Source organism: Nansenia antarctica (genome assembly GCF_963989245.1).
Source record: "Nansenia antarctica genome assembly, chromosome: 5".
Classification (NCBI taxonomy): domain Eukaryota; kingdom Metazoa; phylum Chordata; class Actinopteri; order Argentiniformes; family Microstomatidae; genus Nansenia; species Nansenia antarctica.
This window is the reverse complement of record NC_137690.1, coordinates 28,059,340-28,076,839: the sequence shown is the minus strand read 5'-3', so window position 1 is coordinate 28,076,839 and position 17,500 is coordinate 28,059,340. Positions and strand designations below refer to the sequence as shown.

The following is a 17,500-nucleotide window of genomic DNA, read 5'->3' as shown; positions in this document are numbered from 1 at the left end:
CCCTACAATATTCCCCTTTAATGATTAGACTATCTCTACTGACTGTCTTTAATGATTAGACTATCTCTACTGACTGTCTTTAACTATCTCTACTGACTGTCTTTAATGAATAGACTATCTCTACTGACTGTCTTTAACTATCTCTACTGACTGTCTTTAACTATCTCTACTGACTGTCTTTAATGATTAGACTATCCCTACTGACTGTCTTTAATGATTAGACTATCTCTACTGACTGTCGGGGCTAGACGGAAGAGAAAACACAGAAGATGGAGGAGAAACACAGAAGTTTGCTTCAAAGGCTTTATTCAACAAACTTACACACATACATTATTCACCATTTGCATTCCGCGTGTAAAGGGTAAGGCATCTGCTGGTGTTTTTCGTGCGTGTGTGTGTGTGTGTGTGTGTGTGTGTGTGTGTGTGTGTGTGTGTGTGTGTGTGTGTGTGAATGATTTACCTTTCTGACAAGGGACCTTTTACAGCTCCAATGAAATAGTTTTTGGTATTATACTGTAGCTGAATTATACATGGCAACTTGTATGTTATATCTCAAGACATGCATACAAGCAAGTTCAGTAAGTTAGGGTTAGGGTAGGTTGATATTGATATTAAATGGCTAGATAGTGGTTCTATCCTCTGTTCTATGTTGCATATGTTGACTGCAATTAATATCTCCTGACAGATTTGAAATCAATTTAGAAGTAGCTGTGTTTTGAAAGTGCGTATAGGGACCTCCTTTGTTATTAGATCTAACAAGCAGGGAAGCAGAGAAAGTAAATGATTGAACATTTCCTTCTGCTTTCTCCGGTAGTGTCCCCATGGAAAAAAAAGTTTTGCCGTTTATCAGACTTGTCGTCCTCTATAAGCTTAATTATTTTCCAGATTTATTCTGCTCTCTCTCTCTCTCTCCCTCTCTCTTTCTCTCTTTCTCGTTCAATACATTGCAATTCAATTCAAATGTGCTTTATTGGCATAAAATGTGTTTCGAAATAATGCCAAAGCATGGATAACAAAATGCAACAACAATAAGGAATCAACAATACAATCATCAACAATAAGGTCACGACAAAATAGAGTACCGACGCTTCCTAGACTCACTTATTCTTCCTAGACTTGTCTATTTCTCTCTCTCTATTTATGATGTACTGTACGCCTACAATTGAGAGAATGATGTTCGTTGTCATGTAAAATAGATGCGGTTCTCAATTGAACAGCAAGTCTGTGTGTGTATCGTATCTCTGATCTCTCCCAGCTCTCACGTTGCCAGACGAGGCAGTGTGACTGTGGGCTGGGAGAGGGCTGGGAGAGGACTGGGAGAGGGCTCTGAGAGGACTGGGAGAGGGCTAGGAGAGGGCTGTGAGAGGACTAGGAGAGGGCTGTGAGAGGGCTGTGAGAGGACTGGGAGAGGGCTAGGAGAGGGCTGTGAGAGGGCTGTGAGAGGACTGGGAGAGGGCTAGGAGAGGGCTGTGAGAGGACTAGGAGAGGACTGGGAGAGGGCTCTGAGAGGACTGGGAGAGGGCTAGGAGAGGGCTGTGAGAGGGCTGTGAGAGGACTGGGAGAGGGCTGGGAGAGGACTGGGAGAGGGCTGGGAGAGGACTGGGAGAGGGCTAGGAGAGGGCTGTGAGAGGGCTATGAGAGGACTGGGAGAGGACTAGGAGAGGACTGGGAGAGGGCTCTGAGAGGACAGGGAGAGGACTGGGAGAGGGCTGTGAGAGGGCTGTGAGAGGACTGGGAGAGGACTAGGAGAGGACTGGGAGAGGACTGGGAGAGGGCTGGGAGAGGACTGGGAGAGGACTGGGAGAGGACTGGGAGAGGACTAGGAGAGGGCTGGGAGAGGGCTGGGAGAGGACTGTGAGAGGACTAGGAGAGGGCTGTGAGAGGACTAGGAGAGGACTGGGAGAGGACTGGGAGAGGACTGGGAGAGGACTGGGAGAGGACTGGGAGAGGACTGGGAGAGGACTAGGAGAGGACTGGGAGAGGACTAGGAGAGGACTAGGAGAGGACTAGGAGAGGGCTGTGAGAGGACTGTGAGAGGACTGGGAGAGGACTAGGAGAGGGCTGTGAGAGGACTGTGAGAGGGCTGTGAGAGGGCTGGGAGAGGACTAGGAGAGGACTGGGAGAGGACTGGGAGAGGACTGGGAGAGGACTGTGAGAGGGCTGTGAGAGGGTTGGGAGAGGGCTGGGAGAGGACTGGGAGAGGACTGGGAGAGGACTAGGAGAGGGCTGTGAGAGGACTGTGAGAGGACTGTGAGAGGACTAGGAGAGGGCTGTGAGAGGACTAGGAGAGGACTGGGAGAGGACTGGGAGAGGACTGGGAGAGGACTGGGAGAGGACTAGGAGAGGACTGGGAGAGGACTGGGAGAGGACTAGGAGAGGACTAGGAGAGGACTAGGAGAGGGCTGTGAGAGGACTGGGAGAGGACTGGGAGAGGACTAGGAGAGGGCTGTGAGAGGACTAGGAGAGGACTGGGAGAGGACTGGGAGAGGACTGGGAGAGGACTGGGAGAGGACTAGGAGAGGACTGGGAGAGGACTGGGAGAGGACTAGGAGAGGACTAGGAGAGGACTAGGAGAGGGCTGTGAGAGGACTGGGAGAGGACTGGGAGAGGGCTGTGAGAGGGTTGGGAGAGGGCTGGGAGAGGACTGGGAGAGGACTGGGAGAGGACTAGGAGAGGGCTGTGAGAGGACTGTGAGAGGACTGTGAGAGGACTAGGAGAGGGCTGTGAGAGGACTAGGAGAGGACTGGGAGAGGACTGGGAGAGGACTGGGAGAGGACTGGGAGAGGACTGGGAGAGGACTAGGAGAGGACTGGGAGAGGACTGGGAGAGGACTAGGAGAGGACTAGGAGAGGACTAGGAGAGGGCTGTGAGAGGACTGGGAGAGGACTGGGAGAGGACTAGGAGAGGGCTGTGAGAGGACTAGGAGAGGACTGGGAGAGGACTGGGAGAGGACTGGGAGAGGACTGGGAGAGGACTGGGAGAGGACTAGGAGAGGACTGGGAGAGGACTGGGAGAGGACTAGGAGAGGACTAGGAGAGGACTAGGAGAGGGCTGTGAGAGGACTGGGAGAGGACTGGGAGAGGACTAGGAGAGGGCTGTGAGAGGACTAGGAGAGGACTGGGAGAGGACTGGGAGAGGACTAGGAGAGGACTGGGAGAGGACTAGGAGAGGACTGGGAGAGGGCTGGGAGAGGACTGGGAGAGGGCTGGGAGAGGGCTGGGAGAGGACTGGGAGAGGACTGGGAGAGGACTGGGAGAGGACTAGGAGAGGACTGGGAGAGGACAGGGAGAGGACTAGGAGAGGACTAGGAGAGGACTAGGAGAGGACTAGGAGAGGACTGGGAGAGGACTGGGAGAGGACTAGGAGAGGACTGGGAGAGGACTAGGAGAGGACTAGGAGAGGACTGGGAGAAGACTGGGAGAGGACTGGGAGAGGACTGGGAGAGGACTGGGAGAGGACTAGGAGAGGACTGGGAGAGGACTAGGAGAGGACTGGGAGAGGACTGGGAGAGGACTGGGAGAGGACTGGGAGAGGACTAGGAGAGGACTGGGAGAGGACTGGGAGAGGACTGGGAGAGGACTGGGAGAGGGCTAGGAGAGGACTGGGAGAGGACTGGGAGAGGACTAGGAGAGGACTGGGAGAGGACTAGGAGAGGACTGGGAGAGGACTAGGAGAGGACTAGGAGAGGACTGGGAGAGGACTGGGAGAGGACTAGGAGAGGACTGGGAGAGGACTGGGAGAGGACTAGGAGAGGACTGGGAGAGGACTAGGAGAGGACTGGGAGAGGACTGGGAGAGGACTGGGAGAGGACTAGGAGAGGACTGGGAGAGGACTGGGAGAGGACTGGGAGAGGACTGCAGAGGACTGGGAGAGGACTGGGAGAGGACTAGGAGAGGACTAGGAGAGGACTGGGAGAGGACTAGGAGAGGACTGGGAGAGGACTGGGAGAGGACTGGGAGAGGACTGGGAGAGGACTAGGAGAGGACTAGGAGAGGACTGGGAGAGGACTAGGAGAGGACTGGGAGAGGACTGGGAGAGGACTGCAGAGGACTGGGAGAGGACTGGGAGAGGACTGGGAGAGGACTAGGAGAGGACTAGGAGAGGACTGCAGAGGACTGGGAGAGGACTGGGAAAGGACTGGGAGAGGACTAGGAGAGGACTGGGAGAGGACTGGGAGAGGACTGGGAGAGGACTAGGAGAGGACTGGGAGAGGACTGGGAGAGGACTAGGAGAGGACTGGGAGAGGACTGCAGAGGACTGGGAGAGGGCTAGGAGAGGACTGGGAGAGGACTAGGAGAGGACTGGGAGAGGACTGCAGAGGACTGGGAGAGGGCTAGGAGAGGACTGGGAGAGGACTGGGAGAGGACTAGGAGAGGACTGGGAGAGGACTGCAGAGGACTGGGAGAGGGCTAGGAGAGGACTGGGAGAGGACTGGGAGAGGACTGGGAGAGGACTGGGAGAGGACTGCAGAGGACTGGGAGAGGGCTGGGAGAGGACTGGGAGAGGACTGCAGTGTAGCTATGCTGCTCCTGCTGTCGGGGGGGGGGGGGGGGGGTCTGGTGATGGATGACATTGTGGCAGGGCAGGGGGGGAGGCAGGGTGGCACAGAGCAGTGGGAGCCCAGGGCGTATCTGGGCCTGTGTGGGGGTCTCTCTCTCTCTCTCTCATTCTCTCTCTCTCTCTCTCTCTCTCTCTCTCTCTCTCTAGCTCTCAATCTCTCTCTCTATCTTTCTCTCTCTCTCTCTCTCTCTCTTTCTCTCTCTCGCTTTCCCTCTCCTTACTTGTAATATTCTGTCTGTCCAACAGTTTTAGGCTGCTGTGTGGCTGGAGAAGTCAGCAATTTTAACGAGTGGACTGTGAGGTGTGTTCCTTTCTATTCTGGACTCTGTTAAATGGGAAAAGAGGTCAGTTACAGTAAGCTAAAATAATCCAGGCAGAACACTGATATGACCTCGCGTCTCCAACTACAGTGAAATGGTTTTCTTAGCTCAGTGCCTCTTGCTACGGCCCTTCCAGTAAAGACATGTATAAATGGAAAACCTGTCAGAATTGACGACGAACCGAAGAAAAATGGACTGTCGTCGTAGATTTATTTCTGCCCACAAGCCATGTACATTCCACCTCAGAAGTCCATATATATTATATATGTAATAACTGGATAGGTGCAGCACACACATATGTAGAATGTCATAATAATGTAGTGGTTCTACTGCAGTACCCCCGAACCCCGCCCCCCCCCCCCCCCCCCCCCCCCCTTACTTTGACCCTGCGGTGCTGTAACGCTGCTCTTTCTCCGTGATCGACTCCCATTCTTTCTCCATCTGTTGACTGGTCAGGAATCCATTAGATAGCTGTCGTTGATATTTGGCTGCGAGAGGCATATCAGTTATGGCAGGGGGCCGGATTTATGGGCCGAGGGGACGGCATTCGCCCAATGATTTGTCACGGGTTGTCACCAAGAGGTTGAATGCTGGGGAAAGGGGCTGCTTGAGGCTTGCTTGAACGAATGCACATTTAAAAAATGGAGATGGAAGTTGGACTTGGTACACCTGCTGAAGGAAGCATAGACCAACAAATGGATGAACATTCCGCATGCGGAGCGCTTAGAGGACAAGAGCGACACTTGTGCCACTATTAACATAACAATGATAAGTGACACACAGCTTGTTCTATACATAGAGGTCCGGTGTGACTAAATAGATGACTTACTGTAATAGGGGTATGTAGGAATGATTGATAACTCGGGAAGGCCCTTGAATCGTTGATGAGGCCACCAATAAGCCCAAGTCATCTATTACGGCTTTTACGGTTTTGAATGTTTGCCGAAGCTTTAATTAAATGTGACTATTTGAGGGAGGCAGAGTGACAGTTTTAGGTGTCCTTCAGCCGGGGTAGACTATAACTTCCTAGTTTGCACAGCTTGCCTTGCAAGAAATTAGCATATAATCATGCTCGGGTGGCATTGGAGGAAGTTGTGGAGAAACCAATTAAACGGACGTGTGTGAATACATTTGAATGCATTTAAGCTGGTAGTTATTCACTCAACAGGAGCACGCAGCTGTTGTCTTCTGGAAACACTTCTACTCTTTTCAGAGGACCAACTAACACTTTCTCTCACTTGTGGTGGAAATATGGTAAGGAGATGGGTCAAAAGCTGGAAATCTAATTGGAGACATTTAGCTAAACATCTGAGGGAGCAATTGTGTATTTTGGTATGACTCTATTGTCAACTTCCACTGTTTTGTCATTGTTGGAGTTCTGAACACATTCTTTGTTAGATACATCTGTGTTTTAAGAAATCAAGACAATAAGTAGCTATGATGTTTATTTGCAAACTGCTCTGATGTTTTCATGCTGTGCAAATCTCTTAAATCTATTTATACAAAAAGGTTGAGACAACAGCGTCTTGTTTAAAGCGGCTCCTGATGGATGAAACTTTATACACACTAAGTGATTCTCTTTATCTATACGTACAACAATGCTTCAGTACCGGTATATGAAATAGCGAAATTGTGAAATGGAGCCATTCCCGGCGGATGTGTTCTAAGATACGGTATGCTTAGCCAGTATGTTTGCAGTGTCAGCTCTGCAGGCGTCTCCTAGAGCAGTGGTTCCGAAACGTTTTGCAACCACATACCCCTTGTGAACTTCTCTCTTCCACTCCATACCCCCGATGGAACCAGAAGGATGCGCTAATTTTCTATGTTGCAGGAGCTGTAGCAGGAAAGCAGTACGTTTCAACCTTTTGGCACAGGCTACTGATCCTGGTTTCCCCGAATCGAAGGAGTATTATATTAGGGACAATAGTTCTGAGGGGATATAGTATATATGATGAATATTATTATATTATATTATATAAATATTATATATATACAGTACCAGCCAAGAGTTTGGACACACTTCCCCATTCAATTGAATGGGAAAGTGTGTCCAAACCTTTGACTGGTACTGTATATTAATGCTACCTGTGGTACTACTCGGCCTCCATCCCTGTACAGAAGAACCGTGTACTCTGAACTCACGGAGTGTGAGCCCCATAAGCCTTTAGTGCGCACTAAATGTGATATGACAAATTATGAATGATTGTATATTTGCTAGATGACATTCAAGGCAACGATCCATTATATGATATAGAACATTGATGAAATCCGGTATTCCAAACATGTACCCTGGGATACCAGAACCACCGTTTGGACACAACTGTCCTGGAGTAACTTATAATCAGCTAGCGTTCCAATACGGTGCCGCTGGCCCATTTGATGATGTATTGCACCCCCAGATCGAATTTGCCTGGGTAATAGCTTTTAGTTTCTGCCCCAGACTCCTGGCTACCCCCCAACATGGCCAGCTCAATTCTGGCTCAATTACGCTTTGCTAACTTGGCAAGCTGCCTTCTACAGTTTCCTCCGTCTTTAAGGGAAAAGGTGAGTGCATGTAGTGCAACTGACAGCACCAGTGTGTTTCCCTCTGCAAAATGGCTCTGCTGATGTTTAGCTGTAGCCTATTTAGCCTTAGCTAGACTTTAATTGAACCTGCCACTCGGAATAATGTAGCCAGCTCTAAGCTCCCCTGGAAGAATATGTAATGTATAGGTAGGTAGGTAGGTAAGTAGGTATGTAGGTAGGTAGGTAGGTAAGTAGGTAGGTAGGTAGGTAGGTAAGTAGGTATGTAGGTAGGTTGGTCAGTCGGTCGGTCGGTCGGTCAGTCGGTACTTTATCAGAAATTAAGGCGTTACAGCAGCTCGCATAACAAACAACCACAACAAAATAAAGTGACACTAGAATAATAGAATAAAATACACATCTGAAACGTTATATACAGTAAGAACAGTCCAGTGTGATTTAACATCCCCCCCCCAGCCTGACTCTGACCACCCAGACGGAGCCAGCCGGAGGAGGAGTTGAACAGTCTTACTGCGACAGGTAAAGCCAGCTCTGGGCCCCTCTCGTACAGAACATGTGTGTTTAAAGTAAATTAACCCATTTGTAAGTGTCCCAAATCAATATCGGACGACATCTGTTGTCATGGGAATACATGTAATGGGAAAACGAGAATGGCAACCATTTAGCACTGTACGTTAGCTTTACAGTTAAAGTGTTAAATCAGAGACGCAGCAGAATGGCCTTCCCTGGGGGGATGAAATAAGGTCCGGGCTCCTTAGACGTTTAATCGGGAGAGTCAAGGCTGTTCCCTATAAGGGACGTTCTCATTGGGGAGGACTGATTGCCAGTGCTAGGTAGCGAGCTAGTGCCACTGCCTACTATATGGATCCCATGTGTCACACATGTCAGCGGGGAGAGGGGGTGTCAGGGGGATAAATTCCATTCCAGTTACAGCCCATTTGGCGAGTCAATTGACGAGGGGTTTTGAATTGAGTTCAAATTTCAATGTTGTATATGACCCGCATTGAAATGGAATTGACCCCAATTCTCTCGTTTGAACCCACGAATAGGCTTCACACGCACACGCACGCACACACACACACACACACACACACACACACACACACACACACACACACACATACACACACACTCACACATTTGAAATACTTTATTTGGTTCCACAAATTATATTATACAAACAGGGAATCAAATATTTCGGGGCTAAGCAGCACTGAACACTTAAGGATACACATAACACCTCCTTCTCCACACGGCCAAGCTGCCAATAATAGCTGAGACAGAGCAAAATTTGGCAACCTGTTTGGCCTTTCTTTTAGTCATTGCAGCAATTCTCAGACCCCTCATGGTGCATTTATATACATGGCCCAGACTTCCAAATACAAGTATGCTGAATTTGCACTTGTACCCAAAGCTGGTTATCGTACCAAGTAGTGGTTGGTATTTGATATACTTGTCCTGGAAAGTCTGGTCCATGTACAGGTCAAAGGGGCAGCCTACTTCTATAATCAGCACCTCCTTGTGGCTGGTGTCAACAAAGATAACATCAGGTGTATTTGGGATGTTGGAAAAAACGTCATTGGCAAAACCAAACCACTCTGGTAACACTCTGGCATGCTTGTACATAACTGCGCTAGATGGTAAGATGTTTTGTACTGTATCAGACACAATGTCCACAATACGGTCATGACGAGCTATGTACAGGTGTTTGTATGCATTACATCCATTTGTTATGTGTGCAATGGACTCTAGGTGTTGTGAATCCTGATGGTTTAAACAGAATGGACTGTGAGTGTGGGGATACCAGGTGGACAGATTGTACTTGGTCGGTAATACCTGCAGTCTTGCTTTGATGGTGAATTTCAGAACATCCTCACCAACAGCGACGTTCTTATACACTGAGTGTGAGACTGAGTGGTCAGCGAACTGCAAACAGGCTAGCTTTCCCTGTAGTCTGAGTCCACACCAGTGCTGCCTGATCTCAGACTGCTTCAGGCTGAGCAGAACCCTCCTTGCAGAGTCTCTGTGCAGTCCAACAGTCTCTTCCTGCGGTGTTGTGATGTCGGCCTTCACAATCACACAGGGGTCTGTGATCACCTCATCAGAGACAGGGACTTCAGTCTGTGTGTTAAGTTCTGTCCATTTTAGCTGAACTCCAGTCTGGTTGCAGAGGTCATTGAGATCCGGCCAGTCAGACCAGACCCCGAAGCCCTTGGCCTGGGAATCCAGTTTCCCAGAGTCTTTCCTCCTGAAGCCGAGGAAGTCGTTCTGGTGTGCGCTGGCCAGGGGGATCTTCCTTCTGCGTAGATCCAGTAGGAGAGAGGCCCTGGCCATTTCTCTAACGGTGGCATCATCATTATTAAGCATATGGAGCAGGTGGGCTAGCCTGGTGGCTATGTAGGCCCACTCAACATTGGGGACTCCCAGCCCTCCCTCTCCACATGGGAGAAAGATCATGCCCCGTGTGGAGTGTGTGTTGAGGCCCACCCACTTTCTGACCAGCTGGACAGTTCTGTTCGTCATCTCTCTCAGTGCTTTGAGAGGGATGTGCACATTGGCGAAGAGGTGTTGGATTTTGGCCAGAGCCACCTCTCTCACAGCCTGGAGCTTCATGAGGATGGGGAGGGGGGACAAGTCAATCAGGTGGAGACGATGGAGAAACTCTGTAGTGAGCTCCTCGACCTGCTCGCTCCACTCGCCAGCGATGTTAAACCTGTGGCCAAGGTATGGGTAGGTCTCATTGCGGGAATACACCCTGATGGGTTGGCCCATTACAAGAAAGGTGGGGGGCTTGTCGTTCTTGGCCTTATACCAGCGGTTGCCTCCACTGCGGCGCTCATGGAGTACGGCACACTTGGCTTGCTTCACCTCCAGCCCTGACCATTGGAGGAACACACACACACACTCACACACATTCTACTCCAATAACTTCGCCACCCAGTAAAGTCAGGAGGGCACATATCTAAAATGGTCATGGTCGTTCTCTTAAACGCTTTATTAGGACGTATGGATTCTTTAGAGAGGGTCAGAGGTAGCTGTGTTTTGAACGTGTGTATAGAGACTCAGGAATTGAGTGTGTTGTGTTACAGAAGAGCTGAGAATGTGCTCTTCTAGATGTGAAGAAGGGCAGCCTGTTCTTCCTACAGCACAAATAAACACTTGAGAGTGAGAGTGCACCTGAGTGCTCTCAGAATTTCTCTCAGAGATTTTTTTTCTCTAATGTCTTATTTTTGGGAAGCTTTGTTCAGGACTGCTTTCATTAACTCTGAGTCTTTTTTTATGGATAGATATCGTGAGCTTATAATTAGAAGGTTCTATCTCCGTTTAGGGTAGTTCAGAGATATTGAGCGTCAACGTTTTTACATTCCATTATGTTTCGTGAGATGGAACCTTTGTATTTTATTAATTACTAACTAAAACATTTAAACATTTAAAAAATAACACCACACAGGCATTAATAAACACCTAATGGATCAGATTATGTAAAAAAAAAAATCAATTTTGACAAAAATGGAGATAGAACCTTATAATTCTAACGTCACGATATGTTTCTTTACGTCTTATCGTCATAATGGATCCAAAATGTGTGTCTTATGCTCTCCTTACAAAGAGAGAGTGCAGCCCTCTCTGATGCTGCAGTCTATGGAGCCTGTCTCTGTTTGCAGTACAGCTCTGTTCTGTCATCTCTGGAACTCCCAGGGTCTCCTTCCCAGTGCTGCATCACCCCCAGAGACTTCCCGTATCAGCACACACTACACACACACACACACACACACACACACACACACACACATGTGCACGCACACAGACCCGCACACACAGACGCACACAGACGCATACACACACACACACACACACACACTATACGCACATTCACTCCCATATTCTCATACACCACCGTCACACAAGATAACCACACAAGCATGTTCAGCAAGACATGCTACTCCCCTCACTCCACTGAACACACTAATTAAAATGTCATTGTATGGCATCCATCCTCCCACCATATGTTCCACAGGACGGAGAGTGTGTTGTGTGTCGAGGTGGTGCACTCTACCACAGATGAGTGTCTCTATCGACCCACTAGCGCTGGCTACAGAGACGGACTGACACTTTGACATTTGAGGCCTGATTCTTTTTTTGGCAATGGCACAGCATGATGAAATGGTGTGTAAAACTGTCTTGGCACTGTGATATGGTGAATCACCGCAAATGGCATTCATTGTTGAAATGGCATTCGTTAGGGTGAGAAACAACAGTGTATTACAATAGAACAGAGCGTACCCGACATGCTAGAAACCAGCTTGAAAAATGGAAATGGGAAAAACATCAGCTCATCTAGGAGGATAGGACTTGAAAAATGTTCTTACTTTCTAGGACGCTTCACAGTGTGAGTATCCCAGAAACGAAAGCAGCAGTGCTGTTGTGTGTACCGTAATAAACCTCATTTTCGATGCAGAAAACTCTGGTATAGTCACCCTGTGAAGTGTCCTAGAGCAGGGGTCGGCAATTAGGTTTGGCCTCGGGCCATTTTTTTTGGGAGCCACTAGATGGCGGGCCCGAACATAATCAAAGGCTAATTTAAGTAATTGATTGTTTAAAAATGTGACACGTTCTAATGCTTTGACTTTTCTTTCGACTGTACACATCGCTAGTCAACTAACACAGCTTGTTTTGTGAACCTGCTAACAATGTAAAGTAGTGTTCTAGTTAACTAGGTAGCTGTCCAATCCATTATGTTGCAGTATTTTGGCTTGATTAGCGAGTTTGTGTTGTGATTCTCAACAACGTTGAAACGTAGTTTCACACTTTTCCATATTTTTGAATAATAAATGTGTGGACTGACGATGTAGCGTAGCCTAACTTATTCTAATAATTATGTAACATAGTTTCATTCTGATAATTATTCCCCCCTCCTCCCAGACAAGGTCACATTATTATTATTGGATTGGTTGTTTGCGTGCCGGGTGAAGTTAGCCAAACATTTAACCTGCTAGCAAGAGAAACATAATGTCACTCTCCAAAGGTCTAAAGAGGAAAGTTGACGGTGGAAACAGGGCATTTAAAGAGGAATGGACAGCGAACTATACGTTCATCCTACCTGGTTTCATCAATGCAAAGCCGTTGTGAGAGACATTTTCCGTGCTCACAATGTTCCCTTTCTATACGCGAGTCGTCCTTTTCGTCAATGAATGCGATAAAGACGCACGAGAGGAATCGATGGATGCATAAAAACCTTGAGAACTGCCTGTGGATTAAAGTGACGTCAATATCACCAGATATCAAGCAAATACTGACCGATGCTTTTTGTTTGCGCCGATTTTGTTTTCAATGTTTTTCAGAAAATTAAACAGAATTTGCGTTGTTACTGTTCATATGTGTGTTGCAGTCACATATACGTAAACATTACGTTTGAATGGCTTACTGAGCTCGTGTTATTTTGTTCAAACCACACACGGTATGTCGGCTATTTCAGCACCGTGACGCGTTGTCCACCTGCTTATGATTCACTCTGAGGGGTTCAGCGTCAGTGCGCTTCGGTGCACCTTGCTGCCTGATTGTCTGTCCCTGTGTCATTCACTCTCAACATGGATAAAAGTACAATAAGCATTATTCAGGTGGAGTTCGATTCTCTATTCGGACATTATAGGCGCTATATGTGGGACTGTCGGTCCGATATTATTATTAAAAAAAAAAAAAAAAAAAAAGAAGTGGATTCTCAAAATAATCTGCTGGGCCAAATATTATTGGTGACGGGCCAGCAATGGCCCACGGGCCGCCTATTGCCGACCCCTGTCCTAGAGGGTAAGAACATTGTTGTGGTATATTACAGTGCCCTTGGTTTCCGCACAATCTTTCCGCACAATCTCTTTTGAATAGGTGTTGTTGCTGTTTAGGAATTCAGAGATGGAATCTAAACATTGGCTCCATCAGTCAGCAAGTTCAGGAAAGAACCGCCGCACCTCTGTCATGTGCCGAACTCCCGTTTTTTTTTCTCTTCCCAATAGCTTTGGCAGACCCACTGTGTTTACAGTGAAAGCCCTGCGAAAAAAAAAAAAAAAAAGCGTCTCATCTCAAAAACATCTCCATATCTCCGCTCTAAATATCCGCTCCTAGATATTGGATGTCACATATCATTTCATCTGCCCTGAGGGGGATTCATTCCAGAGACGCACACATAGCGAACACAGGGATCCCCCCCACCTTACACTTCCACCACCACAACCTCCCGGGGAGCGTTCTGCATTTATGCAGACAGAGTTTCCTAATGGATCAGAGCCTGTTATTTGCATGCCTCTATAATGTTCCTGACACATACTTGTTCTTTCAAAGAATCTTCTTTTTGAAGCCTGACATGAATGTTTATAGGGCATTTCTGCTTTATTGGGATTGAGACAGTAGAGATTGACAGGAAAGATGGGTGGAGAGAGAGGAGGGATGACATGCAGGATATGTCGGCGGCCGGATTCGAACCCTGGAGACCCTGCGATTACATGGCACCCCCTGATATGATACTTCCTATTGTATCCTAGTAATAGGTTCTTCGGCTATCCCTATGGAAGAACACTGTTCTGTGGTTCAATGTGGTCCTTTTGGGACCCTTCTGTTCGGAACCTTCTGTTGAAAAGGGTTCTCCATGGAACCCAAAAGGGTTGTTCAGAAGCCCTGTATGGTCGTAGGTAGTACCTTTGGTTCTGAGAGTGTACAGTAGTGCTTATTCTGTAAGGACTGATTCAGGATCATCTAATGGCACATGTAAGGGCAGGTGTAGGAAGTGCTGATCTTAGAGCAGGTGTTACCTGAGTCTGAGTTATCGACTCCTCCACATTAAGACGTCTGTGTCTAGTGCCACTTCGGGAGGTGCCACACTGCAAGACGCCACTGTCATCACTCGCTCAAAATGGCCACTCGATAACACGGCTGTCCGTAGACATTCCTGCCAGGGTGCGTGATTCATTGCTAGGCTAAATCCCATTTACGGACTGTAAAAGGATATATTTCAGTATATGGGTATGAGTATTGATTTAGCTCAGGCTCTAAGCTAGACATATGGGATTTCGTAGGTACTGTGGGTGTTATGAATCGAAAAAAATAACAGATATGCCGTCGGCTATACTTAATAATAGCCCGACATTTTTAATCATTCATTTTCCTCCCAGGGTTCTAATTCTCACCGCACTCCAAACACATTATAGTCATAGGTCATATAATGTTTCCCCTGCCGTAGCTTTAGCGGAGAGAGCGAGAGAGGTCCTGAACTGGTTCCCTTACTTCCTCCCTAAAGATGTTTCCGGTCTATTCGGTCAAATCCAACTTGCTGGTGCTGACAGTCTTGCTGCTTCAGGGCATTCTGCCCTCTGTCGAACACGTGGTCTGTGGGGAGACACTGCTGCAGGGCTTTCCACAGACTGGTACTTCATCTAGTGGAGGCTAGAGACCGGACCTCTTCATTGGACCTTGTAAGGATTAAAGCTGGTACGGTCTCTTCCTGAGGGGGAGATAGCCTTGGTCCCTGGTTTAAGTGACAGAGTAATGATAAGCTCTGTTTGGGTCGCTCATGTCTGAACTCGGGGGGGGGTTGGTCCTGGGTGAGATTAGAAGGTGAAGGGATCATAGACATGAACATGTACACACACACACACACATTCAGGTATATCTCTCATAGTAACATCACAAACAGTTATTCTTTTTTTAGATTCACATTTAGTTCACATTTGTCCTTCGTGTCCAACATCATTTATTGACTTCTTTCTTCTTGTTTCCGTCTCCAAGCTTCAAGCACTGTCTGTACTCTGAATAGGTTTCTGTGATGTTACTATGAAAGATATATCTGAATGTGTGTGTGTGTGTGTGTGTGTGACTTGCAAAGTCCTGAATATCAATACAATCACTTAGAATAGTTCCAAACATGCTGTGAATATCAATTAATTGACCATTAGAAAACATTGTTTACCATCGCTGTTGATGCAATTGCCACTGAATAGATGGTGTAGAGATGGTGCCACTGTAGAGATGGTGTTGTTGTGACAGTGTCTGTGAGAATGATCTTCAACTTACTTACTTGAATGATTCCTATTGTTTTGCAGAATAACACATCATGGAGACCAGACTCGTGCCAGGAGTGTACGTGCTACAGTGACATCGCCATCTGCCAACCCTCCCACTGCCAAAACCCCAAGTGTGACTTCCAGCGGGTGAGAGTTTCCACAAGACCATTTCAATCTCAGGAAAAGAAGAAATATATATATAGTCAAACTGATTGAAATGGAATGATTGATGGATGGATGTGGGTGGTAAGAAAAAGAAGAAGGGACAAGAGAAGTGTGCGTACTGTAGATGCACGAAGGATGATTAGAAACATGGGAAGTGATTTGGAGTTGATGAGATTTAATAACAGTGAGAGGATGAATAAATGAATGGATAAACCAATGAATGAATGAACAAATGAACAAATGAATGAATGGATGGATAAACAAATGAATGAATGAACAAATGAATGAATGGATGGATGGATAGATGAATGGATAAATGAATGAATGGATGGATAAATGAATGAATTAATGAATTAATGATTAGATAGATGGATAAATGAATGAATGAATGGATGGATGGATGGATAAATGAATGAATGGATGGATGGATAAATGAATGAATGGATGGATGGATAAATGAATGAATAGATTAATGACTGAACGACTGCAACAAATGTATCCCTCAGTGAACCAACATTCATAACTCATTAAACATCATTATCTAATCTCAGCCCCCCCCCTGTTGCAATGTCCCCACCTGTTCTCCATACAGTCGAGGAACATTATACAGATGTAAGCCTGACACCATGATGGCATCCCATCCTTTCTGTCCAATGAATTCTGCTCCACCGGCCAGCAATCCAGTGCTAATTAAAAACGAGCAGCCATGCTCACCAAGCCATGAGTCCTCTCCATTTGTAATGCTCTTAGAAGACCTCCTCCTCTCTCTCTCTCTCTCTCTCTCTCTCTCTCCCCGGCGAATTTCCATGGTTTTTATAGTTTTTTCGATTAACCAGGAGACAAATATGGTTTGCATAAAACTCAAGCAAAAGTTTGAAAAGAATTACAATTACAACAGCGCATCTCTCCTGTGTACATTCATTACCATATTGTTAATATTGTCCTTCAACAAACAGAAGATATTGCTTTAGTTCCCCCCCTCTATAGCCCTACTGGATATTATTTATTTATGTATTTGAAATTCTGTTGACAGGCTTAAATCGCTTGAGATATCATCATCTCGTTTTTCAAAGGGGTCCTGTATGAAGTTACCGCAAGTCCTTGAAATATATCTTATATATTCTTCATATTCTCCGTCCTTTTGATTTTTTTTCCACTAGTTGCTAATATCAAAAGAAAAAGAAAATAAATACCCTAAATAATACATTTCAATCTCAAATGCCCCTTTCCCCCATGTACTGCATTCAAAAGTATTGCACTAGAGAATAGACCATCAGCTGAGACACATCTACAGGCCCTCTTCCTCCCAACATCCTCCATTCACATCCTCCATCCATGCTGTGAATCCTGCCTGTGTTCCCAGGGGGAGCGTCTGAGAATCCCTCCCAACCGCTGCTGTCCAGAATGTCTGCCCCAGTCCCAGGGCTCCTGTCAGCATGAGGGATCCATCTATGGGGTGAGTCAAGTGACGCAGGCCTCTGTCAAAAACTAGAGAAAAGCTTCACCTTCGCCCCCCCCCCCCCCCCTCCCCACACCCCTTCACTCCTCCTCCCTCTTCTCTTCCCTCTGTGTCGTGCACAATCGCTTTCTTGTTCGCCTCCGCTTTGGTGCTGTTAGTCTCCCACAGAAAGGTAGAGCTGGTTGGTTTGTTGGGGTGGTTGGTTTTGGCAGACATCTTGTGTTGGGTCACCCCTCTCCCTCCGCCTGGCTAACAAGGCACTTTGGCTCGGTTTGGGATTCCATCGGTGTCGCTTCCTTCTCAAGTGCTTTATTTTACAAAGCTGGGTTGTGTGTCAGAGGGGATTCTGGGATGTAGGGAGGGGGGTCACACGGGGCTCCTCGAGGCTTTACATTTTCTGTCGTTTGGTGATGGGGGGGAAAGTG

The 17,500-nt window shown here is 47.2% G+C and overlaps 1 protein-coding gene across 1 annotated transcript in view; it reads left to right on the top strand.

Annotated features, from left to right (window-relative positions):
- Positions 1-17,500, top strand: part of fras1 (Fraser extracellular matrix complex subunit 1) — a gene marked incomplete at both ends in the record, with an annotated part of 186,542 nt that overhangs the window by 39,714 nt on the left and 129,328 nt on the right. The window contains 2 exons of the mRNA XM_080531535.1: positions 15,491-15,598; positions 16,980-17,072. Coding sequence (XP_080387661.1) covers positions 15,491-15,598; positions 16,980-17,072 — 201 coding nt within the window. The remainder of the gene's footprint in view (positions 1-15,490; positions 15,599-16,979; positions 17,073-17,500) is intronic.